Raw genomic sequence first — 27823 nt, 5'->3', positions numbered from 1 at the left:
CTTTGTGGTAGAGCTTCTGGGATTGGAAGGTACTATCACAGATGTTGGTGTGGGGGAGAGTGAATGTTTATTGGGGTGCCAGTCAGTTGGGCTACTTCGTCCAAATGTTGATAAGCTTCTTGAATGTTGTTGGACCTCCATTCATCCAAGCAAATGGAGAGTATTCCATCACACTTCTGACTTGTGCCTTGTGGTGGGGAGGCTCTGGGGAGTTAGGAAGAGAGTTGCTCTCCATGGAATGCCCAGCCTCTGGCTTGCTCTTATAGCCACATTATTTATGTGGCTACGTCCAGTTCAGTTTCTGGTTAATGGTAGCCCCTAGATGTTGATAATGGGGGATTCAGCAGTGGTGATGCCATGGAATGGGAGATGCTTTGGTGTTCTCCTTTTGGTGACAGTCACTGTCTTTTTACTTGTGTGGTACAAATATTTAACTTGCAGCTTATCATCCCAAGGCTAAAGATCGTCTCCAGGTCTTAACTGTATATGGGAACAAATTGTTTCATTGAGGAGTTGTGAAATGTGCTGAACAATGTGCAGTCATCAGTTGTAATGATACTTTGCTGCTAACTGATAGGATATTGATGGTATGTTAATTGACCAGGTTAGACGTCCTGCTTTTTGTGGACAGACATACCCTGGAGTAGGGAGGGAAAATGTTGCAGGAAAGATCCATCAAATGTCACCTCCCTTTAGATTTCCCTAAGCTACAAGGAAATTTTGACTTATTGTCACGTTTATTAACAGAGTGAAAAGTATTGTTTCTTGCGTGCTATACAGACAAAACATACCATTCATAGAGAAGGAAACAAGAGTTTCCTTCTTTGGGAAATTTTAATTGCAAAGTAATTCCACTCAAGTCTAACAGCAGCAGGGAAGAAGCTATTCTTGAGTTGGTTGGTATGTGACCTCAGACTTTTGCATCTTTTTCCCGAAGGAAGAAGATGAAAGAGAGAACGCCTGGGTGCGTGGGGTCCTTGATTATGCTGGCTGATTTGCCGAGGCAGCAGGAAGTGTAGATAGTCAATGGATGGGAGGCCGGATTGCATGATGGATTGGACTACATTCACGACCTTTTGTAGTTCCTTGTCGTCTTGGGCAGAGCAGGAGCCATATCAAGCTGTGATACAACCAGAAAGAATGCGTTCTATGGTGCATCTGTAAAAGTTGTTGGTGCGAGTCGTAGCTGACATGCTAAATTTCCTTGGTCTTCTGAGAAAGTAGTGGCATTGGTGGGCTTTCTTAACTATAATGTCGGCATGGGGGAATCAGGACAAGTTATTGGTGATCTGGACACCTAAAAAAACCTGAAGAGCTTGACCCTTTCTACTTCATCCGATTGTTTACTCTGGAGGAAAGAAGCCTTGAAGGAAGGTTTGAAAACTTTCAAAACTAATAACAGATCATTTAACCCCAGTAATATGTTTGAAATCTCTACAATTTGGGGAACAGGAACTCATGATTGAAGGAGGTAGCTGTTGTGCAGGTGATGGGGAATATGTGAAACTGAGAGGTTTAGAAGCAGCGGGTGGCACAGTGTTGCCTCACACTGTCAGGAACCCAGGTTCAATTCCGACCTTGAGTCACTGTCTGTGCAGAGTCTGCATGTTCTCCCCTGTCTGTGTAGGTGTCCTCCAGGTGCTCAGGTTTCCTCCCACTGTCCAAAAGATGCGCTGGTTGGCCATGCTAAATACTCCCTCAGTGTACCCAAACAGGCGCCAGACTGTGGCGACTGTGATTTTCACAGTAATGTCCTTGCATTGTTAACGTAAGCCTACTTGTGACTTTTAAATAAACTTTAAAACAGTTTTTAAGGGACAACTGGGTAGGTATTTGAGGAGGTAGTAATGGTCCTAAAGCAGTCAGAAGAACTGCAGTCTCTTTTCCTGTCCTGTGTCTTCCCAGTTCCTGTCCTGTTGCAAGCTGTCTCTTTCTTTGGCATTCGGTGCAAGAGTGCAACTCTCAATTTAAGATTGAGTATTTCTTGGAACTTGTGCAAAAGAGATCAATACTTTATAGTTTTGTTGGGTGCTGAAAAGGTCAGTGATTCCTGATAGGCTAAGCGAGGTTCGTGTTTCTTCTAATATTCAGAGCCTCCTGAAGATAAGATTGGGACGTACACTCAGTGCACCATGAAAATTTGTTCTGGATATGTACTATGATATAATTACATCATGTCATTTTAAAACATTTCAGCTTGCTTCATATCGCCATGTCATTGTAGGGAGTGTGCCATATACCAAATCAGATTGAACTGCAAAGTTAAAGTGTTGCAAGTTTCTGAATAATTTTACAAGTCTTCCTGCCCCTGGTGCAGAACTTTTACTGATCCTTTTGGCAAGAGACAAAAATCCGGGAAGTTTCCCCAGCAAACCAGTTTTACTTGGTTATCAGCTGCAGAAGTATAGCATTTATCTTACTGGGCTTAGCATTTTGCAAAATTGAATTTGAATCTGGTGATGATCGGCTAACACTGAGTCAAAGTAATCATGAAATCTGCTTCCTTGTTTCCTCTGAATGGAATGTGCAATTACTATCTAGTTTGGCATATACGTTCCAAAGAGTGGGTTATCTCTGACTGCCGTATGAAATGGCACAGGGAGCTTCTCTGTAATAATAGCCACTACTTTGGGACAACTGATGATGGATGATTTAAATGCAGTCCTACCAGCACCCACAACCCAAAGAAAATAAAGCTGGAGCCTATAAACCAAAGATCAAATAGCTGATTGATCAGAAAAGTGTCTCAGTTGCAGGCAAACAGAATTCAATGTATTAATTTCAAAAAATGTTTTGTGCAGGCGGCAGCAGGGATCTTGTGTTACGTGGGGGCCTATGTCTTCATTACATACGATGACTACGATCACTTCTTTGAAGATGTGTACACGCTGATTCCTGCCGTTGTTATCATTGGGGTTGGAACACTCCTGTTTATCATCGGTTTGATTGGCTGTTGTGCCACCATCCGCGAAAGCCGCTGTGGCCTGGCAACTGTAAGTAGGCTGAATAATACTGTGCCTGAATAAATATCTCAAGCTTAAAATTGTAATCAAAATGTTGGAAATGTGGTATAAATATATCTCGTTAAAGTATCTTTGCCTCAAAATTAAGATTCCTTTTGGATCAAATGCTAGTTGGATATCAATCTAGGCTTGAGTTTTAATATTTGGATGCCATGTTAATGGACATCATCCATCTGAAGGAACCAATTTTTTTTGATTATATCCAATCAAAGTCTCAACCAGTAAGACATTACAGATCCAAGCTGACAAGACACTGCCTCTTTCTGTTTTGGGCTTCATCTACATGATCCAAGCTGATAGGAACAGGCGCACCCCCTCCAGTGTTTGAGCTCACTTGCATCTTAGCCAAAAGACCGTGATGCTTTATTTAAAAAAAAATTGCTTCAAATGGAGCCTCCGTGTAACCTCATTGACTTCTAGCAAGTGCAGGACAGCAAAACTACACTTGATCTTAGCCAAAAAGCTGACGCAAAGGAACCAAATTGGACAGTCCGAGCCCCGGAATGACCATTACATTTGGCTTGAATAGCTTCAGAAATTCGCCCTCTTAGGTATGACATTTGTGGTGCAGAATCTTAATCCTGTGTGACACCATTTGATTACCCTTTTTTTTTGAAAGGGTGTTGACTCTCTTCCCCACCCTCCAATTTATTTCCCTCTGACTCATGCTGAGGCACAGTTTCATCAACACCAGCAGTCCTCCAATATAGGTCATTAAAAAAGCCAATGAGTGAAAGTTGGCAAATACCTGGGATACATTGCAAATCCACTTTCTTCTGAGGACAGATATATAAGGCTCAAATTGTTACCTCCCCAGTTGACGGGACTATCACAGATTGGAAATCAAATTCAGGACTTTTTGGTTTGTCTTTAGCAAGTTAACCATTGTTAGCTTGCTTTTCAGTTGATTGCATGAATATGTGATGTGTGCTGGTGACGACATTAAAAGAAACCCTAGTAATGCAGAGCAGTTTATGTAATTATTATGACTGTACACCCTTTGATCATCCCATTTACATTATTTATCTCCCTGATCAGTACTTAACTGCTTTAAACAGCCGGGGTATTTAAACTAGGTTGATTGCTTGTTCTAGAAAGCCCATGTCAGTAATGCTGACCGTGAAATTTGCTGGCTTGTGGTCAAAACCCATCAGCTTCATTGAAACCTATTGTCCTTAACTAATCTCATCTATATGTGACTCCAGATCCATAGCAATGTGTTTGCCTCTGAACTTTCCTCTGAAATGGTCTGACAAGCCATCTGGCTGAATGCGAGAAGTTGGCTCACCTCCTCAAAGGCAGTTCGGGATGGGTAGTGGTGGCCTTGTCCACTTCCATGAATGAATAAAGGAAAGCAGTAACACGATGTCACAGTCATTTTGCAGAAACTGAAGTTGTCTTTTTTCTCTTTCCAATAGTTTGTGCTGATTCTCCTGTTAGTTTTCATCACAGAGTGGGTTGTCGTGGTACTTGGCTACATCTACAGAGCAAAGGTAAACTCAAATGCTTGATATACTTTCTCTATTGGGTGCTGATAATTTCAAATAAATGGGAAAAATCAGACCAGAAGTCATCCACAACTGCAAAGCTGTAGGGCAAGGAATATCATTGATGCAATGATAACTCTGTTATCTACAGATACCAATTCTGGTATAATAGTTTAAGTGATTAAATGGCACTGTTTGTGGTTCAAAGGACTAGAGTCTCTTATCACTGTTCCCAGCCAGGGCATTCAGATTCTGATCCCACCCTCTCTTACAACTTAATGATCAACAAAGCAAATATAAAGCTGAGTCACATTGCCCAGTGTTACAACTCTGAATAAGCCGAGTATGGATTTTACACTGTTGCAGTCAGACAATATCCTGAAAATTGCATCTAATGCTCGTCACAGACCAAAAGGGAGCTATTCGAGCCTGAGAGAGTGTACAGCCAGAAGACTGTTCATTCAGATTATCACGTTAATTTGAGATGTGACTGTCAAATGTTGGACCTTTCAGCTTTGAAGTACAATTTGAAAGAGCAGCTTTGTAGAAGATGATATAGAAAAGACGCACAGCATTAAAGTGGTGTCAGCAGGACAAGAGAACATCAGTTCAAAAAGAAAAGACAAGTTGAGGCTTGACATCAGGGAGTACTTTGCTTAGTGATTAACATGCAGGATAAACTAGGGTAGTGGTGGTGAAACTTTGAAATCAATTTATATACAAGTAAAGAACTGAACGCTATGATAGCGCAATGAGATGATTCTGGATGGAGAAGCTGCAATAGACCTTCCTCTGTCTACCCTGTCCTTAACTAGCAAAGCATTACCTTCAGAAATAGGAAGCTCTGAAGTATTTATAACCCATATTACGAAGCGCGGCACTCTGGTCGCCTCAGGGCTTTCGGGTGACCAAACTAGCTGTTGTGTATGTTTGGGAATTGATAAAGTAAGCAATGGCTCGATTGGTTTGTTTGTATCAGAGGTTTAGTGTTGCACCTACTGAAAAGGGAGATACCTGAGCCTGAGGGAATGTACAGACAGAAGCCAGAAGTCTGTTCACTCAGATCATAGCATTAATTTATGAGGTGTGACTGTCAAACATTGGACTTTTCAGCTCTGAAGCACAATTTTGAAAGGGTAGCCTTATTTGTACATTTTGGCAGCTTTACTTCCATTGTAGCCCTATTCAACTATATTCTCCTTGGTTCAACCCCATGAATCCTGGTGTTAAGAGGTTTGTGCTGTTTAAACTTTTGTGGCTTTGCTTTCTACTACCAGTGTGCAAATAATTGTCACAAGGCTGATGTAAATGTCACACCCTTTTTAAAGCCATTGAAGCGAAGCAGTTAATATACAAGCTAATGTGTTTTGATCCTGAAACAGCCTTCCCAACGGCAGTGTGGGTATACATAGAACATAGAACATAGAACATTACAGCGCGGAACAGGCCCTTCGGCCCACAATGTTGCGCTGACCAGTCTTATTTTTAAAAAAAACATTGACCCACTAATCTAAACCAATCCCTTTTCGTCCATAAACCTATCCACCAATCTCTTAAACGCCCCCAAACTAGGCGCATTTACAACTGCAGCAGGCAGGGCATTCCAGTCCCTCACCACCCTCTGGGTAAAGAACCTGCCCCTGACATCCGTCCTATAACTACCCCCCCTTAATTTAAAGCCATGCCCCCTCGTGCTAGCTTTCTCCATCCGAGGAAACAGGCTATCACCATCCACCCTATCTAAACCTCTAATCATCTTATATGTTTCTATAAGATCCCCTCTTAGCCGCCTTCTTTCCAGTGGAAACAACCCCAAATCCCTCAGTCTCTCCTCATAGGACCTCCCCACCATACCAGGCAACATCCTGGTAAACCTCCTCTGCACCCTCTCCAAAGCCTCCACATCCTTCCTGTAATGTGGGGACCAGAACTGCACACAGTACTCCAAGTGCGGCCGCACCAGAGTTGTGTACAGTTGCAACATGACGCTGCGACTCCTAAATTCAATCCCCCTACCAATAAACGCCAAGACACCGTACGCCTTCTTAACAACCTTATCTACTTGATTCCCAACTTTCAGGGATCTATGTACACATACACCTAGATCCCTCTGCTCCTCCACTCTATTCAAAGTCCTCCCGTTAGCCCTATACTCAACACATCTGTTATTCCTACCGAAATGGATTACCTCACACTTCTCCGCATTAAACTCCATCCGCCACCTCGCGGCACAGCTCTGCAACCTGTCCAAGTCACCCTGCAAACTTCGACACCCTTCCTCACAATCTACCACACCTCCGACTTTGGTGTCATCAGCAAATTTACTAATCCACCCAACTATACCCTCATCCAGATCATTAATAAAGATTACAAACAGCAGTGGCCCCAAAACAGATCCCTGAGGCACACCACTCGTAACCGAACTCCATGATGAATAATTACCATCAACCACCACCCTCTGTCTCCTATCTGCTAACCAATTCCTGATCCAAGTACCTAAATTACCACCAATCCCATACATCTGCATTTTCTGCAGAAGCATACCATGGTGAACCTTATCAAACGCCTTACTAAAATCCATATATACCACGTCTTACTGCCTTACCCCTATCCACCTCTTTGGTCACCTTCTCAAAGAACTCAATAAGGTTAGTAAGGCACGACCTTCCCGCTACAAAACCATGCTGACTATCTCTAATCAATTCATTACTCTCCAAATAACTATAAATCCTATCCCTAATAATTCTTTCTAAAACCTTGCCCACTACAGAAGTAAGACTCACTGGTCTATAATTCCCAGGGAAGTCTCTGTTCCCCTTCTTAAACAATGGGACAACATTCGCTGTCCTCCAATCTTCCGGTACTATACCAGAGACCAACGACGACCTGAAGATACCTATGACATAAACAAGCAAATCAAGAAGGCAGCCTTCCAATGTTCCACCAAGGAACATTGGCGATGGGCAACAAATGCTGGCCTAGCCAGCAATGCCCACATCCTGTGAGAGAATTAAGAAAGAAAATTACAGGACAGGAGCAGGCCCTTCGTCCCTCCAAGCCTGCACCAACCAGGCTGCCTGACTGAACTAAAACCCCTTAAACATCCAGGGACCATATCCCTCCATTCCCATCCTACTCATGTATTTGTCCAGATGCAGTAAAAAGTCTGACAGCACCAGGTTGCAAGTGTTGTCAGACTTTTTACTGTGTTTACCCCAGTCCAACGCCGGCATATCCACATTTGTCCAGATGCCCCTTAAAAGTCACTATCGTATCTGCTTCCATTACCTCCCCCTGCTGCGAAAAAAAAACATTATTCTTGGCCAGTCATGATGGACCAATTTTAGGTAATGAATTGGATAAAACTACAAAAGAATTCTTTTCTTAAAAGTGCAGGGTGCATATTGCAGTTGCAATCTTGCACATAGCACAAGTGAAATAAGTGAAGCTGATCTGGGTAGAGTCATGTTGCAATACTGTAAGGACACTAAACCTTGCATGTTGCTGCTAAATGATATGTAGTGACCCATTGCGTATGAAATATTTTGGTTCATTTCCCAGATTCAAACATTAACCAATACAACTTAGGACTATAAGTAGCATATGTCATAGTTGTTTTGTTTTTTTCGTTGTGAAAAGCTTTGTTGGAGTCAATACTCATGGTTGCATTCCCCAAATACAGATGAAATATTTGTTTAAGATTATAATGCTTCACCCTTTATTTACTGTGAAATTAGTCAGCCCCACAGCACAGAGTTGCTTAAACCTCATTCTGTTCTGTGTAGGTGGAGGATGAAGTTGATAACAGCATTCAGAAAGTGTACAATGAATACAATGGAACGTACCCAGATGCTGCCAGTCGTGCAATTGATTATGTACAGAGACAGGTAAGAGTAACCAATGATGCTGTTCTCTGCTTTGTTTCACAATTGGAATTAAATCGTTTGCAAATTCTTCAGTAGATGGCTCTTCGCTGAATCCCTACAATGTAGAAAGAGACCATTTGGCCCATTAATTCTGCACTGATCCTCCAACAAAATATCTTGCCCAGGCCCTATCCCTGCAACCTCATGTATTTACCAACTAATCCCCCTAAACTGCATCATAGGGCACTAAGGGGCAACTTGGCATTGTAAATCCACCTTTTCTTGTAGTCATTTTTGGGACATGGGGCACTGCTGACTGGCTAGCATTTATTGCCTATCCCTAGTTGCCCTTGGAGTCAACCACATTGCTGTGGCTCTGGATTCACATGTAACCAGACAAGGTAAAGACTCCCTAAAGGGCATCAGTGAACCTAAGCTGCACATCTTGCGCATTCTCCCTGTGTCTGCGTGCGTTTCCTCCCACAATCTGAAGGAGTGCAGATTAGGTTTATTTGGCACAGTGATATTGCACAGTGATCTTGTTCTCTGAGCTGAGATGCTTTGTTTTATGTCACCGGAGAGATGATGCTAATAGCAATCACAAGTGACAAATCACTGCTCCCTCGACCTTGTTGCACTGCACATGACCTAATGTACAGGCTAACAGTGCTGATTGTTTGTTGATCTGGACATAGTGGTAATCAGAATATTTATTTACATTCATCATTCCTGAGTAATTGCACAATTTACATTGCTTCTAGTGCTCACCAGTAAGCCCCAGGATTGATGTGAATGTAGTGTTGGCAGAATTATTCAGTGGTGAACAACCAGGTCTAATACTAGAACCATAGAATCCTTGCAGTGCAGAAGGAGATCCAAAGGTCTATTGACTCTGCACTGACATTCCAAAACAGCACCTTACCCTGCCCTATCCTCGTAACCCCAGACATTTACCATGCTTAATCCATCTAACCTACCCACCTTGTGTCACAAAGGAGCAGTTTAGCATGACCAATCCACCAAACTTGTACATCTTTTGCCCTGTGGGAGGAAACTGGAGGAAACCCATGCAGATGCTGGAAGAACGTGCAAACTCCACACAGTGATCCAAAGCTGGGATTGAACCTGGGCCCCTGGCGCTGTGAGGCAGCAGTGCTAACTATTGTGCTACCCTGCTGCCCACTATGTATGCAAATCCATTTTATTGACAGGCTTATCACCATGTCTTGGCATAGTGAATTATATTCTGGCTTATAAGAACATAAGAAATAGGAGCAGGAGTAGGCCATCTGGCCCTTCGAGCCTGCCCCGCCATTCAATAAGATCATGGCTGATCTGTCGTGGCTCAGTTCCACTTTCCCGCCCTCTCCCCATAACCCTTAATCCCCTCTCTTATCAAAAACCCATCAACCCGCTTCTTAAAAATATTTAGCGAGGCAGCCTCCACCACTTCAACGGGCAGAGAATTCCAGAGATTCACCACCCTTTGAGTGAAGAAGTTCCTCCTCAACTCCGTTCTGAACCGCCCCCCCCTTTATCTTGAGGCTGTGCCCCCTAGTCCTACTGTCTTTTTTGAGCGGGAAGAGTCTTTCCACCTCTATCCTATCCATCCCATTCATCATCTTATACGTCTCAATGAGATCTCCCCTCATTCTTCTAAACTCTAACGAGTACAAGCCTAGTTTATTCAGCCTCTCCTCATAGCTCAACCCCCTCAACTCCGGTATCAGCCTAGTAAACCTCCTCTGCACTCCCTCCAGGGCCAAAATATCCTTGCGCCGGTTATTGACTGTAGATTCTATGAACAGTGCAGGAGGAGGCCGTTTGGCCCATTTGAGTCTGCACCGACCACTGACACCCAGACCCTATTCCCATAACCCCACGTATCTACCCTGTTATTTCCCCCTGACACTAAGGGGTAATTTTAGCATGGCCAATCGACCTACACATCCTTGGATTGTGGGAGGAAAGTGGAGCACCGGGAGGAAACCCATGCAGGCACAGGGAGAACATGCAAACTCAACACAAATAGTGACTCAAGGCTAGAATTGAACCCAGATTCCTGACACTGAAACAGCAGTGCTAACTACTGTGTTGCCACTGTGAAGAGAAAAGCAGCAGCCAAACCAGTATGATGAATATCCAGTTAATTGTGGTTCCTTACTGTGGGAGGATGTTGGTCAGGACACAGGAAACTCCTTTCTCTTCAATTAATGCGGTGGTATCTTTCCGGTGGAGCAAACTGTTTGTGTTTCAATTGAAAGATGGATAGCACTAAGGGTTAGGAAGTCTTAGACAATGTTCTCATCCTCCTCCAGCCCAGTAGCTTTGAAGCTAGTTTAATTACAATGCAGCTTTGGCACAAAGCAGGCATTGTACCTTTCTACTCTTTTTGCATTTACGTACGTTGTAAGCACTTTTTTTGCCTTGAACAAAACTACACAAAAGCTTAACGTTTATCATTTATAGTGAAAGATGTGATCTCTGTTTAAGAGTTGGAAGTATCGGATTTGTATCCAGATTTTTGTACAAACATACGAAACAGTAATGTATTCCTAAGGTTTTAGATGAGTGGCTACTCCAGTGTTACTGCATGTTTTGCAACATAATCCTATTGTTTTGTTCTAAATGAAACCACTAAACTCAGTGGAATACTCGTTTGACCCAGTTTTAAATTTTATTACTTTTAAGTGCTTTGTAGTTATTCCTTTGATTGCGTAGGGTGAGTGAAGAATTGTAAAAGGCCTTCCTTTTTAATCTACGGATTCTACAGAATTCTGTGACCTCCGTAACAGCACTTAGGATGCTGCAATTTAGTCCCTGTGTTAGGAGAGGATAAAGTTTATTAGTCACAAGCTTACATTAACTGCAATAAAGTTACTGTGAAATTCCCCTTATGCCACAATTCAGCACCTGTTTGGGTCATTGTATCTAACCAGCACATCTTTCAGACTGGGGAAGGAAACTGGAGCACCTGGAGGAAACCCATGCAGATGTGGGGAGACCGTGCAAACTACACATGGACAGTGACCCGAACCTGGCGCTGTGAGGCAGCAGTGCTAATCACTGTGCCACCCCTATGGGTCCTAATCTGTGGACTTTACTGAGTTGTGTGATCTCTGTTGTAACAGTAGCAGCAGTTAGAATGCTGCAATTAATCCCCAAGACCCTGGGCAAGGAAAGGCTAACATGGAGTTCCCTGGCTGTTATGTTATCTCTAGTGGAAACTGTACAAAATTGGTGAGGAGATGATTCAGTCCACTGTGTTCTTCCTAATCTAACATTTGGAAAGATGGGCTACCAATCTTAAAGGACAACAAAATTTTGCAAAATTTTATATTTTTAGTATGCAGTAACAAATTGTGCCTGCAAGTCATCAAATTGAGAAAAATTAGGAAATCTGATGTGTTTGGTTGTTTGATGGATTTCTGTGGTTTGAAAACTGCGTGTTGTAAGGAGTGCCATGACTAGGTTTTAACTAAGTGTGTGCTTCTGTTTTCTAGCTGCGCTGTTGTGGCATCCACAATTACTCTGACTGGGAAAATACACAGTGGTTCAAACAGACAAAGAACAATAGTGTACCAATCAGCTGCTGCAAATTGGGTGTCAGCAACTGCACAGGCAACATGAGCCGCCCGATGGACCTGTATTCCGAGGTGAGGCTGTATGCAAACAGACGATCAGTGTCACAGAGGAAAATAACTGATCGGTTGTAATTTGAATTCTAATTTGATGCAATGCTAGCATGTGTGGATCTATTGTCTGAGAAATTCCAAAATCCACTTTTAAAATGAAGTCAGTGGGTTTGTCCCATTGCAGTAGGTTATTAATCTCTCCATTTGTGAAAGAATTCTGCTTTTCTTGGTACATAGTATTGTTATGGAGCGTTATAAGAAGCATCTTCCTATTTGAATATCACAGTAAGAAGTCTCATCACAAGGTTAAAATCCAACAGGTTTATTTGGTATTACGAGCTTTCAGAGCGCTGCCCCTTCATCAGGTGAGTGGCCGCTCACCTGATGAAGGGGCAGCATTCCAAAAGCTCATAATACAATTAAACCCGTTGGCCTTTAACTTGGTGTTGTGAGGCTTTGTACTGTGCCCACCCCAGTACAATGCCAGCATTAATTAATTTGAGACTCATTCTTTTTCAAAATTGTGGAACTTGTTAGTTTGCTCCATTCTGGAATCTTTTTTGTGCCCAAGTGCATCTCCTTCTACCTATCATTCATCGCATTTTCATTTTCATTTCCTTTTGTGCATGTCTGTACTCTGCCCCAATTTCAGATGGGATGCCTCCCCGTCTCATCTCTCCCCAACAGTCTGTTTGTTTTTAAGGTTCTAAAAAAAAATCGTGTGTGTGTGTGTATGAAGTTCAGTATTATTTCAAACCTTGCTACTGCCCAATTAAACTAAATTGAGCTGGACAAACTGCTGACTTTATGCATTTCCAAACTGCTGCAGGCAAGGGAGCAATGACAGGTTGTCGCCCAGAATTGGAAAGCATTCAGGCCCACCATGGCAAGTTGTGCAATTAAATTGCATGAACCTGATGCTTGTGGGCTGTCACCAAGGGGGAGAGAGAGGGGAGTATGCAAATGCAGCCAGATTGGAGTTTATTTTCTCTTATAGTTCAGCTGGTTCACTAATGACCTCCAGGAAAGGAAGCAGTCACCCTTTCCTGATTTAGTCTACACATGCTCTTAGTCTGCTCTTTATTCTGTGGCTGTCTCTTAATGGCTACACTTAAAACAATCATTCAAGTTAAAGACCTACCACCACATTCTTGGAACAAATTGGAGTGAGCAGCAAAAACAGCCCTGTCAGTGTCCCACTACTTCCGAAAGCAGTTTCTTCATTAAGACTGACATAGCTTATATAAATCAAACATGTAATTCAATGCTTCACTATTTTTAAACTGGTAATGTTTAAATGAGAGAAAAATTCATAGGAATAATCTTTGTATAGTATGCTTTAAAAAGAATGTCAGTCTGGAGGCCATTTAGCCCTCTGAATTTGTGCAAAAAGTTAACTGCAAAAGTTTGTTGTAAACTCAATTGTAAAATGCATGAAATCTGTCATTTCAATCAGAACTTATTCCATAATTATTGTTTTCATGGTAATGTTGCAGATCTCCCTTTATTGCATTTCCAAAAGTAACGTAGGTTAAGATGCCTTATCCATTTTCACCTGCCACCATCCAGCTCCTGTGAAGGGTTGGGGGGGAAAGAAAGGTATGTGACTAATTCTGGGCCTATTCTATGCATCTATGATCTCTGATGTGCAATAATGGCCTGTAGTTGATTTTGCACTCCTTCCCCCAGCATCCTGTTTGTCACTATTCCACAAAGATGTAGTTGATGTTAGATAAGTACAATGATGGCTGCTGTATTAGGCCACATTGACTCTAGCTGCTACCTGTGAGATTAATCCCCCTTTTTCTAAACAAAAAAGCCTGCATTGCTTTCACACTTTCATTGATGTGACATGCAAAAGCAGAATCTCTACCACCACCAACAACCCTACAGTCCCCCTTGAACAGAAGCACAGAGAAGCAGGAGTAGGCCATTTAGCAGCACGGTGGCACAGTGGTTTGTGCTGCTGCCTCAGTGTGACGGACCCGGGTACGATTCCAGCTTGGGTCTGTGTGGAGTCTGCATGTTCTCCCCATGTCTGCGTGAGTTCCTCCGGGTGCTCAGGTTTCCTTCCCACTGTCTGAAAGGTGTGCTGGTTAGGTGCATTGGCTGTACTAAATTCTTCCTCAGTGTACCTGAAGTGGTGCCAGAGTGTGGTGACTTGGGGATTTTCATAGTAACTTCATTGCAGTGTTAATGTAAGCCTACTTGTATCACTAACCAACTTAAACTTAACCTCCTTGAGTCTGATTAGCTTGCTTTTTAATGAAACCGTGACCAATCTGACCAGGGTCCAGATATCTTAGCGGATAAAGACATAATCTGATGTGGCTTTAAATGACACACGATGTCTAATCTGTGCTGTGTTAGCTAATGTTATCCAGAGCAGACTATGCTGTTCTTGACCTTGGCATCTCAGGCTGGCGAAGAGGGATGGAGAAAAAAGGGTTCAACTGGGATCCTTGCTTCATTATCCAATAGCAGCAAATATTTTGAGGGTAGGATTAGTTGTGGTCTCGTGTGTGACTACTTGGCTGTGAAACATAAGGATTCCAAGAGAAAACGGAGCAAACTCTTGTGAGCTGGTGGGATGGGGGATAATGGGAAAGAGAAACAAAGTTTTGATTTTCATTATTTTATCCTTTCATCTTATAGGGGTGCAAGGTTCTGGTGGTGAAAAAGCTGCAGGAAATCATGATGTACGTTATAATGGCCGCTCTGGCATTTGCAGCTATTCAGGTAAGGCTGAAGAATGAGTTGGTATGGAGAACCTTGTGACACACAGGAGATTGTTTGGTCCATCATGCTTTTGCCAGCTCTGTGAAGGAGCGACCACTCTCTGGCTCTCTAATCTAATCATGATATAATGTGGAAATGGAGCACACAGCAATATGTTGGGATTGTTTTGCAAGATTTAAAAGTAGCAGCACACATGCTGTGCAAATCTTTTGCACTGGTGAGAATTGAAGCTTCAGTGATACATGTGCTTGCTTTTGGCTGGCATGTAATGGTTGACTTGCTTGCACTTCCTTTACGTCCATCTGCTAAGTGATTGATCTAGTTTTAGGTTGTACTCTTGTTTTGCAGATCGTAACATGCATGGGTGTAACCATTAATGGAGGTTGTGGTAAACTGCTATCATTTTTTAGAATGTACTATAATCTGTTAACTGATTATAAGGCAAATTTGCACTTGACGTTGCTGCTGCAGGGGATTCTAGATCCTGTACAGTGATTGTATAAAAGAAGGGGACTTCCAAGTTGTTTGGTTAATCGTGAGGAAATTTTTACTTCCTCTGTTCCCCTTCTAATTTTCTTTCAATTCATGCTGTCTCTTCAGAAATAATGGCCTTCTTAAAGCTTTTAGTTCTACTGTTCTAGCTGTGTGTCTTTGTGGACAAATCTTTTCAGAATTTGACCTTCAGCAATTTGAACATCTGTCACGTGGGAAGATGCTGAATTCTACAGACAGTTCAGAGAAGAGCTCTGATCCCAATCCCAGCATGGTTTACCTTGACATCTACATCTGTCTGTAGAGTCTGCATGTTCTCCCCATGTCTGTATGGGTTTCCTCCAGGTACTCCAGTTTCCTTCTGCAGTGCTGTTTGAGTGGATTGGCCATGCTAAATTCTTCCTTGGTGTACCTGAACAGGTGCCAGAGTGTGGCATCTAGGAGATTTTTCAAGCAACTTGATTGCGTTGTTAATGTAAGCCTACTTATAACGTAACATAAATAAACTTAAATTTAGAGTATTTCTAAACTGTTTTCATGGATACCATATCAATAAGATTCTGTTCCCCTCATCACCCCTTTCCCCTCACCCATTACCTTATTCGTTACCTGTCAAAGCTCAAGAGTATAGGTACTGTAACTGTCCTCTGACACTGGGATGGGGCTTGTGGCTTATCTCTGAACTGTTTGCAGGACTTGAACATGTTTAAATGACTTGTGATTTATTGCACCTTTACAGATTCCTCTTCTCAGACTGATGCATTTCCACTTTAATGTCTAGTTATTTTCTTCCAGTCAAAAGTTAGGATTATTAAATTGTTGCTATTTAAGATGGAGATCTTCTGAAAAATTCTAGGTGCCAGTAACATCTCGGGGAACAAAGGTGCATCTTCTTTGAAACTATTCCAAATACCATGAATGTCCATAATACAATGATGTGCAAGAGGCTGTTTTTTTTACCATTGTATTGTGATTGTTGATCACCAGTTTAGAGAACTAGTATCTCTTGTTCTTTGTGGCTAGAAACTTTTTTGACTATTCATTTATGGGATGTGGACGTCACCAGCAAGGCCAGAATTTATTATCCATGAGAAAGTGAAGGTGAACTGACTTCAGCACTTGTGGTTGAGGTGCGCCCTATGCTGCTAGGAGTTCCAGGATTTCACCCCGGGGTGGCACAGTGGTTAGCATTGCTGCGCCTCAGCGCCAGGGACCTGGGTTCGATTCTGGCTTGGTCACTGTCTGTGCAGTGTTTGCACGTTCTCCCTGGTGTCTGCGTGACTTTCCTTGGGTGCTTCTGTTTCTTCCCACAGTCTGAAAGACATGCTGGTTAGGTGCATTGGACATGCTAAATTCTCCCTCCGTATACCCGAACAGGCACTGGGGTGTGCTAACTCGGGGATTTTCACAGTAACTTCATTACAGTGTTAATGTAAGCCTTACTTGTGAAACTAATAAATAAACTCTTAGAAAAATGTCACAATTTCTTCATTGAAAAGTTCAAAGTAACTGGTAGGGGAACTTGGAGGTGGGAAGTTCCCATGCACTTAGCCTTCTAGGGGACTTGGAAGGTGCTGTCCACAGTAGTCTTGGTGAGTTGCAGCAGTACATCTTGCACTGAGCCACTATTGAAAGGGTTGAATATTTAAGGTGGTTACTCAAGTCCTGGGTGGCGTTGAGCTTCTTGGTATTGGAGGTGCATTCAGGCAAGTGGAGGCTCCATCAGACTCTTGTCTTGGACCTTGTAAACGGTGGAAAGGGTTTGGGTGTTGTATGGTGCATCACTCTATGGAATATTCAGCCTCTGACCTACCCTTGCACTTGCATGATTTATCTGGCTCATTGAGTTCTGTATATGGTCTCCAGCACCTTTTGACTCCCAGATTTGACTATGGTGATGGCCTTGAATGTCAAGAGATGTTTAAACACTCTTGGAGATTGTGTGATACAAATGTTGTTTGTTTTTTAAGCCCAAACCTGAATGTTGCCCCAGTCTTGCTGCATTTTGATACTAATTATTTCACGATATGAACAACATTCAGATATCTGACAAGATGGAGAGAAGATTATTACTGAAATAGTTGGAGATGATTGGGCCTAGGATACTGCTGAGAGGAATTTCTGCAGGATGCTGCTAGGACTTGACGGATTGAGTTGTAAGGAGAGGCTGGATAGACTGGGAATTTTTTTCTTCCCCTGGAGCATAGGAGGCTAAGGGTGACCTTAGAGATCTGTAAAATAATGAGGGGCATAGATCAGCTAGATAGTCAATATCTTTTCCCAAAGATAGGGGAGCCTAAAACTAGAGGGCATAGGTTTAAGGTGAGAGGGGAGAGATACAAAAGTGTCCAGAGGGGAAATTCTTTCACACAGGGTGGTGAGTGTCTGGAACAAGCTGCCAGAGGTGGGTACAATTTTGTTTTTTAAAAAGCATTTAGATAGTTATGTGGATAAGATGGATCGAGCAATTGGGATTAGCTTCGGGGTTTTAAAAAAAAAGGCGGCATGGACAAGTTGGGCTGAAGGGCCTGTTTCCGTGCTATAAACCTCTGACTCCCAGCTAAGATTGTTTTTGTTGGAAGCCAATGGTCTTCCTTTGTGCTAGGTACGACTGCAATCAGTGTGACTTTTCCTTTTTTGATTTCCATTGACTTCAGTTTTACTGGGGCTCCTTGATGCCACACTCTTGTCAACTGCTGCCTTGATATTGAAGGCAGCCATTCTCTCCTTACCTAGAATTCAGCTCTTCTGTCTAAGTTTGGAGCAAAGCTGTGATGAGGTCTGAAGCCAAGAGGTCCTGGCAAAATCCAAGCTGGACTTCAGTGAGCATGTTATTGATGAGTAAGTGCCATTTTGTAGCACTATAGTCAATGCATGCAATCATTTTGAATGTAGACTGAGGTGGTAATTGGCCGAGTCCTGTCTTTTGTGAACAGGCCATATGTGGGTAAATATCTATTGTTTTGGGTAGATGCCAGTGTTGTAAGTCCTGGAACAGACTGACTGACTAGAGACATGGCTAGTCCTGGAGCACAAAGTCTTCAGCAGTGTATCTGGAATGTTGTCGGGTCCCATCACCTTTGCTGTAGCCAGTAAACTCATCTGTGTTTTGGTACCCTGTGGAGTGAATCGCGCTTTCTGAAGACTGGCATCTGTGAATGGCAGGGACCTTAGCAGGAGGCATTTGGCACTTCCGATTTTAAAGTTGGTTGAACACTTCAGTCTTGTTTTGCTCTCCTGCTGGGCTCTCTGATCATTTGAGGAGAAATTTGAATGTTTTGAGATTTGATTGGTGATTTTATTTTAGACAGAGCTTCCATGTAAGTAACAGCCTTGTGTCATTAGAGCTTCAAAACTGATTGTAACCATGGACACCCCATGGATTTTTACAATCATTAAAGCTAGCAAAACCTTTGACTGAAATACTGTGAACACTGCATAATGGTTTCCCTCCATTTGAATTAAGTAATTTGATTTGTAATAAGACCATAGGACGTAGGAGCAGAATTAGGCCAGTTGGCCCATCTCGTTGGCTCTGCCATTCAGTCGTGGCTGATTTTTTTTTTTCTCTCATCCCCAGTCTCCTGCCTTTTTCCCCATAACCTCTGATCCCCTTATTAATCAAGAACGTATCTATCTCTGTCTTAAAGAACCCAATAACCTGGCCTCCACAGCCTTCTGCGGCAAAGAGTTTCACAGATTCACCACTGGCTGAAGAAATTCCTCCTTGTCTCTGTAAAGGATTGTCCCTTTAGCCTGAGGTTGTGCCCTCTGGTTCTAGTTTTTCCTATTAGTGGAAACATCCCCTCCACGTCCACTCTATCCAGGTCTTGCAGTATTGTGTAAGTTTCAATAAAATTCCGCCCCCCACCACCCTTCTGAGCTCCTAGTACAGACCCAGAGTCCTCAACTGTTCCTCATATGACAGGCTCTTCATTCCAGGGATTGTGCTTGAGGACCTCCCCTGGACTTTCTCCAAGACCAGCACATTCTTCCTTAGACATGGGGTTCAAAAATGCTCACAATACTCCAAATAGTGTCTGACCAGAGCCTTATACGGCCTTAGAAGTACATCCCTGCTCTTGTATTCTAGCCCTCTCAACATGAATGCTAATATTGCATTTGCCTTCCTAACTGCTGACCGAACCTGCACATTAACCTTGAGAATCTACAAAAGAACTCCCAAGTCTGTGTTTCATAAGTTATTCTATTCTCTAATGCATGTTCCTGCAGCAACATTTTCAGTTGTTAATATTGACCTTCTCGCAGTTGAACCTTTTTGCATCCACAAATTCAAAATTGCTGAGAAGTAAAAATCCTATTGGACTTGTACTTTTGCTTTTTATTTGCATGCTGGAGTCACCAACTCCCTAAACTTGGCTATGGGTCATGAGGTGGAGATGCCAGCCTTGGAGTCGGGTGGGCACAGTACAAAGTCTCAATGCCAGGTTAAAGTCTGACAGGTTTATTTGGAATAATGAGCTTTTGGAGCGCTACACAGCAACATCACTCCAATTTTGCAACTCTGCTTTTCCATCACCCTACTATTGAAAACAGCACTTCCATCCCAATCCCAAACTCTTTCCCTCCTTTTCTTCCTCCCCACATAATTTTCTTAAAAAGAAAACCCCATCACTTTCCCCAAAGCCATAAATCATATTTCCCAACTCTTCCTCATTCATTTTTTGTGTCCATTCCCTTGTGTGTTTTCCTGTGAAGTGACATTTGGTGTCTTTTTTTTCTCGGTTGAATGCCGTCTAAATGCAAATATTAGAAAAACCAACTGCAAGACTTAAGGCCACAAGGAATCAAGGAAACATAGAAAATAGGAGTGGGCCAAATGGCCCTTTGAGCCTGCTCCACCATTCATAGAGTCATAGAGGTTTACAGCACGGAAACAGGCCCTTCAGCCCAACTTGTCCGTGCCACCCTTTTTTTAAAAACCCCTAAGTTAATCCCAATTGCCTGCATTTTTCCCATATCCCTCTGTATACCCATCGTACGTATGTAACTATCTAAATGCTTTTTTAAAAATTGCACCTGTCTCTACTACGATCTCTGGCAGCTTGTTCCAGACACTCACCACCCTCTGAAAAAATTGCCCTTCTGGACCCTTTTTTTTGTATCTCTCCCCTCTCACCTTAAACCTATGCCCTCTAGTTTTAGACTTTCCTACTTTGGGAAAAGATATTGACTATCTTGTCTACCTTGTCTATGCCCCTCTTTATTTTATAGACCTCTAAGGTCACCCCTCAGCCTCCTACACTCCAGAGGAAAAAAGTCCCAGTCTATTCAGCCTCAAGTCCCAGTAGCATCCTAGTAAATCTTTTCTGCACTCTTTCTAGTTTAATAATATCCTTTCTATAATAGGGTGACCAGAATTGCACACAGTATTCCAAGTGTGGCCTTAACAATGTCTTGTACAATTTCAACAAGACATCCCAACTCCTGTTTTCAATGCTCTGACCAATGAAACCATTCATTATGATCATGGTTGATTGTATTCAATACCTTGATTTTTTTTTTCCCATCTCCTCCCCCACTTTCCCTGCCTTATATCTCTCGATCCCTTTAGCCCTGAGAGCAATATCTAATTTCCTCTTGAAATTGCATAACATTGTGGCCTCACTACATTTAATAGTGAATTCCACACATTCACCACCCTCTGGGTGAGGAAATTTCTCCTTACCTCAGTCCTGAAAGATTTATCCCTTATCTACAAACCATGACCCTTAGTTCTGGACTCCCCCCACAATTTTGAAACATTCTGAATCCACTCTGTCTAATCCTGTTAGAAATTTTATAAGTTTCTGTGAGATCAATAAGAAAGATAACGTAAAACTCCACAGAGAATAATGTTTGTCCTGAAATCTGGATTTGAAAAAAATCATAGTGGGAAGAGAAATCTGCACAGTTTTGTCAAATGAGCCCTCCTGAAAAGCTTTTGTAAAAATGTCTCTTTAATATAAAGACTGACTCTTAAATAAGATGCTTTTAATCCACAAGTTTTTGATGACAGCTAATTGGAGAAATGGTGAAATAAAAGTAGATTAAGCTTTCAACAGCAATCAGTGGTTGAGGAGAAACACTTCACTTTCTCAATTTGGTGGAATGTTGGTGTTGAGTACAGAAGCGCTTTCTTTTCAAGTGCCTGGTGTTCGCATCGAGCACTCAAAGCAACACACGAGCTGCTGCTAATCAGCCTCAAAATGGCTCACAATTGACCTTGGAAGACCACCCCTGCTGTATCATGGTGACACGTTTTTGCCACAACAGCTAGCCTAGGCCTGTAAGTTTATTTATCAGTATCACAAGGCTTACATTAACACTGCAGTGAAGTTACTGTGAAATTCCAAGGTGCCACACTCCGGCACCTATTTCAGTCATAAGAACGTAAGAAGTAGGAGCAGGAGTAGGCCATCTAGCCCTTCGAGCCTGCCCTGTAATTCAATAAGATCATGGCTGATCTGAAGTGGATCAGTTCCACTTACCCGCCTGCTCCTCAAGGTTAATGGGTCAATGCACAGGATCAATTAGGGTCAGTGCACCTAACCAGCATGTCCTTCAGACTGTGGGGGGAAACTGGAGCACCCAGTGGAAACCCACACGTTGACAAGAACGTGCAAACTCCACACTCATGACCCGAGCCGGGAATTGAACCTGGGTCCCTTGCGCTGAGAGGGCAGCAGTGCTAACTGCCACTGTGCCACCCCAGGTGTTGAATTAGCAATTTTTTTTAATAAGCTGTTGGCCTGTACCTACTAGGCACTAGTTTGAGACTGCCCAATTTTCTCTAGGGTCTTTACAGTCAGCAAGCCTCTATCCCATAGGTCCCAGGTGAGGGATACAAGTCCGACTCTCAATATCCCAATAAACACTTGCCTGGTAAAAATACTCGTGAATGGAACCACATCGTTTGTTCATGCTAAGATTCTTTGAAAATTGGTTGATTTCTTCTGAGACATTGGAGCACCTCTCATTCTCGGAAGAAAATGATTCATCTGGGAAAAACATATGATTTTATCTTGATTCATGAGGTTGCCTTGGTGATTTTTGAGATGGCATGTCTGGGCAATATTGGCAAATACTAAACAGAAAAATCGCTGATTCTTTTTCTAAAATTATTTTCATTGAGGAATACTGACAATCTGTCAGAGATCCATTGACTTCCCCAAGGGAGAAAATGGGATTGTTTTGGGTGGACACTGTTCACCGTGTTTTTTTCTGTTGTGTGAATTAACTCTCATCGCCAGTAATAGCTGTACTGTAACACTATCTGGTGCAGTTTAAGAACTGACCAGTACTTGTGTGGGTGAAAGCCAGCATTATAGCAGCTTTAGCCTCGCAGATGTATATCTTTAGCTTATTAAAACACTAAACCTTCTGTCCATAAAGTCACAGACTATGACGGCAGTGTCTCCAGGCTTGGTGATTTGATGATTTCAGTTTTTTTTCAAAACCTCGCATTTTTCCCCCCTCCCCCCACTTCTAAAAACCAGCTGCTTCTCGCTGAGTCTTTCACGCAGCATCTTGTAGTGGCAAATGGTGCTTGGAAGGTTAAGAAAAACTCCTTGTGTTAATTTACCCCTCCCCTGTGTCGGTTGGTATTTTCAAGGCAGCCATGTAAGTTATTTCTGCATGTGACAGCAGACAGGGTGATTCACGTCATCTCCCTTTTGGAAAAGCAACTGATATTCGTGCTGCCTTATTGAAAATTGATGTGGATGTGCCGGCGTTGGACTGGGGTAAACACAGTAAAAAGTCTGACAACCTGGTGTTGTCAGACTTTTTACTGTGTTTACTGAAAATTAACAGTGGGCAGTAAGAATTAGTGAGTGTGTGTATATATACTTGAGGGAATAAATCACAGCCACAAATCTGCATCTACCCTTCAATATGGGGGTGTACAATGGTTAGCATTGCTTCCTCACAGTGCTAGGGACTTGGGTTCGATTCTCGGCTTGGGCCACTGCTTGTGTGGAATCTGCACGTTCTCCTGTGTGTGGGTTTCCTGTGTGCTCTCACATTCTGAAAGATGTGCTGGATAGGTGCATTGACCCGAACAGGCGCCAGAGTGTGGTGACAAGGGGAATTTCATGGGGACTTCATTGCAGTGTTAATGTAAACCTACTTGTGACAAATTTTTTGCTGATATGCAACACACAGACCTTTATTCTTAATAATAAACAATAGAATAGCAAGTTGAAAATCTCTTCGCTCTAAAAGGTTTGAACTTTTTAAGAACACTTGGTTCTGATAAACATTGGATGTTCTGCTTTGACCGCGCAGTACAAGGCTGAGTAGAATCCCTTTTTTTATTGACTTTGTGCCTTTGAGCATATAGTGCATCCTGACCCCATTGTGTCATGTGCACACAGTATACCGTATCCTGTGGCAATCTGATTCAAATCAAGCAGCTATTAAGACATAACTTTGATTGAAAATATTTCATTTTCTGAAGAAAGGCAGCACTCCAATACAATAAAAGTCATCATTCTTCAATGAAAATAATTTTAGGAAAAAATCAGCAATATTTTTTTCCTGTTTTAGTATTTGCCAATATTGTCCAGACATGCCATCTCAAAAATCACCAAGGCAACCTCATGAATCGAGAAAACCATGTGGTTTTTTTTCCAAATGCAAAGCATTCTAGATTGCTTTATAACCCTTGTTAGTTTATTTAATCTCCAACGTGTCAGAGTTGTTTACAAGACTATAATACTGCATCTAAAATGCTTTACAAAATTATTTTTAAAATCCTACTGTTTTTGTTGGGATTTTATCTCAGTGGATGCAAAGGTAATTTTTGCCATCCTGGCATCTCTGCCTTGGGGGTTGCTGAATGAGGAGGATTATTCTATTCTGATTTGGTAGCCAAGACTGGATGGAGTGATTTAATTGCAAGTTGCATCAATTCCCCTGCACATCCACATGCATATCAGGATAGCTGCCTACACATGTGCTTAGCCTCTTGAGATTTGGCTGCAGGGGAACCCAGAAATAAAACCTGCCAAAGCATATTGTTTTGCGGAGCTTGAAGCATGTGTAGCCTGGACCTGCAGCAACTGTGCAAGTTCTGATGCTGCATGCTGCTTGGATCTTGGTATTCTTGCCATTTTCATTGCTTTATAGTTAACCTTGGATAATTCATAGTATTGAAGATTACTATTTTAATCATAACTTTGATTCTCACTAGTAGTTATTAATTGTCATCCCATCCATCAGCTTACAGGTTTATACCCTCCACCAGCAGTGTGTACCATATAGAGGATGTTCTGCAGCAGCTTGCCAAGGATCCTTTTTTTTTGAGAGCACCTTCCAAACCCATGGCTATCACCTAAGAACTAGGGCAGCAGACACATGGGAATACAATCATCTGCAAGCTCCCAAGTCAGGTTGCACACCATCTTGATTAGTGCACTTTGCAATTAAACACTCTGGCTTTGCCCGAGAGGCATTCATGGGGAGATTTGGATTATTATCTGAAAAGGAAGAATGTGCAGGGTTATGGGGAGGAAGGCAGTAAAGAATGACAATAGGTGGGTTACTCAGTTGGCGCGTGGTGCAAGGTCACAGTTCCTCCCACTGTTGCTGGACCCACATGCTGGAATGTCCTTCCTAACAGTGCTATGGATTTTGCTACACCAGATGGACTGCAGAACTTCAGGAAGTTAACTCTCCACCAACATCCCCAGGGCAATTGTAGAGGAGCCAACAAAATGCTTGTTGCCAGCACTACTCACTTCCTGTGAAGGAATAGAAATTAAATCTTTGTGCATAAATTGTGGATTGACGGTGACCTTAATTGCATTTAGAGAATTCTCTCTAATTGTAACCTCAGGTAACAACAACCACAGCTTGTAAATTGTCAAGCTAGTCGTGGGCAGATTGCAGATTGATTGCCCCTTTATTCACAGCAGTGAGTTGTGGCTCCCCAGTGGTTGCAACTGCTGTGACTCAGGCTGGAGACAAGGCAAGCAACCAGCAGCTTCAAGCTCTACACATTTTTAGACTCCAGGGAGCAATTGACTCAGGGGAGAGTAAAACACTTTTTTTTGACAAGTTCCACTGCAGTCACTCTGGAGTCCAGATGCAAGTGCAACATGGTTGAGTAGAATTGTGCAGAAGGATTAGTGCATCTTGCAGTTAAGCACTCTGGCTTTGTCCGAGAGGCATTCGTTGGGGGACTTGGATTATTATCTGAAAAGGAAAAACGTGCAGGGTTATGGGGAGGAGGTAGGGAATGGCAGTAGGGGTGTTGCTCATTCGGATAGTGGTTTCCTGTGCTGTGAAAAGTTCAGAAATTTCAAAGCAATTTTGTGATCGTGAGTGAGGCTTAATTCTACTCCTAATAGTCTGTCAGAGTTGGCAGGTTAGAATGTGTGCTGATTTGCTATTGTCTTTCTTGAATTGCAAATATTTCTGGCAGTGATACATGTACAAGTAACTAATTGAAGGTATTCTTTTTGATTTAAGGGATGAGGGTGGGTTGCCAGTGTACAAACTGCGCTAGAACTATAATTAAAAGTGACAGTAAGCCCGCAGGCTGGTGAGTGCGCGCTCTGCCCCGGAACCACCTCTGTTCCTATCTTTTTCGCTCCAGAGTTATGGGTCATGTCCCACAGAATATCCTGAACCTAAAATGCGGCCTGTTGGAAGAGAACATTGCAATAATAGTACATGCAGTATGTCAGAACTAGACTTGCTGAGTAAACATGTTTCTATTGCCTCCAGTTTCCAAGTACAGCAACAACCACCGGTGCTTTACAATTTGTAGCAATTCGTGGTGTTGTGCCACGTCCATTCGTTTGTCCTCTGTGAATCAAACTTGTCTTAACTAGTTGGCTATGCTTTAGTCAGTTACTGGCTGGTGAGGATGCCAGGTTCTTGGGTGGTGGGCAGAAGTGGGTGATGGAAGAAGCAAAGTATATAAGATTTATTCTCTCCTTTTTCCAGCCAATTACCCAAGGCTGTGACCTCCCAGTAAAACTCCAGCTGGCCCATCATTGACAGCTGACTTGGGATTTCTCACCTCAGTCAGCCTAGAATTTGCTGCAAGAAGATTTTAATGGGGAATTTAAAAAAAAAATCCCTGTACCAGTGTTTTTTTTCAGTAGTGTCACAATAGCAGTTAAATTATCACTGCAGTGAAGTTACTGTGAAAATCCCCTAGTCGCCACACTCCACCTACTTGGGTACACTGAGGGAGAATTTTGCACGGCCAATGCACCTAACCACAACTTTTGGACTGTGGGAGGAAATCAAAGCACCAGGGGAAAACCCATGCAGACTCACCGCAGTCACCCGAGGCTGGAATTGAACCCAGGTCCCTGGTGCTGTGAGGCAGCAGTGCTAACCACTATGCAACTGTGCCTCCCACAAAATCTACTGCACCTGCTATTCCCAGGAGGTCACCCATCCAAGTACTAACCAGACCTGAGTCTGCTTAGCTTCTGAGGTTAGGTGTTTTCAGACTTGTGCAGCCATAGTCCATTGGTGCTCTCTCACGCTCTTGTGCCTGTGTCTGTGGGCCAAGGAGCCAAAAAGCCCATTTCTTTCTGAATGTTACTGAATCTAGTGACTCCCAAAAAAACATGCACCTTTGGGCATTGAGTAAAGTGTGTACGGCACTCGGTTATGTATAGCAATTTGCACAATCTAGGTTCATCCATGGGTTGCTTCACTTGCCATCAGAATACATTTCAGTGAGAATTGGAATATCCAGGAAAGGAGGGAGAAAGTGGTTTGCTCTGATATCAAGGGAGCTCAAGAAATTGGCTTGATCCTGTCCTTTTTCTGGTCTGCTGCAGGCTTGTAGTTTTTCTGCAGGTGTCTTGTGGTGTTGAGAGCCAAGCGTTGAAATTACTTCCTTGGGTGTTTGCAAAAAGGCTCTTGGTTAAGAAGCTTTTTAGCTTGGAACACTTTTTTATATAAAGCTAATCTGGGCCACTCATTTGGAAGTCACTCGGCTAAAATTGAGTCCTGTTCCACAGAAGGACCTCCCTGCATGACTCAATCAGTCTTTAAGCACATTATGCTCTACTTATAGCTTACTTGCATTCTTGTACCTGAAATCAACTTCACTCTAAAGATTGCAAACCTATCTTTTGCATGTTTCTGTAAAACCTTCAGTTTCTGAAACATTTACTTTATTACACAATATGCACAATTGTCTACAGCTAAGTAACATTCTGACATAATTGTTCGGTCTCCCTCTTCCATCCATCCATTGAACTCATCCAAAACTTGGCTCACATCTCAACTTGTGGCAGTTCCCATTTATCCATCACCCTTGTGCTCACTGACCTACACTGGCTCCTGGTATGTCAACCTTTTGCAGTTTTAGAATCCTCACCCTTGTTTTCAAATCCCTCCCTGCAATCTGCTGTTGTTGGTACTGCTCCAATTCTGGTCTCTTCCACATCCCCAGTTTCAATCCCATCAACATTGGCAGTTGTGCTTTCAGCCGCTTAGGCCCGAACCTTTGAACTCCCTCCCTAAACTCCTTCACCTCTCTATTCCCTCTTCTCCTTTGACAGTGCTTGAAACCTACCTCTGATCATCTATCCTATACCTCCTTA

At 42.6% G+C, this 27823-nt stretch overlaps 1 protein-coding gene across 1 annotated transcript in view; it reads left to right on the top strand.

The window, feature by feature from the left end:
- tspan3a (tetraspanin 3a) overlaps positions 1–27823 on the top strand; it is a 56263-nt gene that overhangs the window by 18408 nt on the left and 10032 nt on the right. The window contains exons 2-6 of the mRNA XM_080216264.1: positions 2802–2993; positions 4442–4516; positions 8296–8397; positions 11880–12032; positions 14667–14750. Coding sequence (XP_080072390.1) covers positions 2802–2993; positions 4442–4516; positions 8296–8397; positions 11880–12032; positions 14667–14750 — 606 coding nt within the window. The remainder of the gene's footprint in view (positions 1–2801; positions 2994–4441; positions 4517–8295; positions 8398–11879; positions 12033–14666; positions 14751–27823) is intronic.

The sequence above is a fragment of the Carcharhinus amblyrhynchos genome, chromosome 32 (assembly GCF_965287045.1).
Source record: "Carcharhinus amblyrhynchos chromosome 32, sCarAmb.v2.hapA, whole genome shotgun sequence".
Classification (NCBI taxonomy): domain Eukaryota; kingdom Metazoa; phylum Chordata; class Chondrichthyes; order Carcharhiniformes; family Carcharhinidae; genus Carcharhinus; species Carcharhinus amblyrhynchos.
The sequence above is the reverse complement of the archived record's forward strand: the minus strand, read 5'-3'. Positions and strand labels throughout refer to the sequence as shown.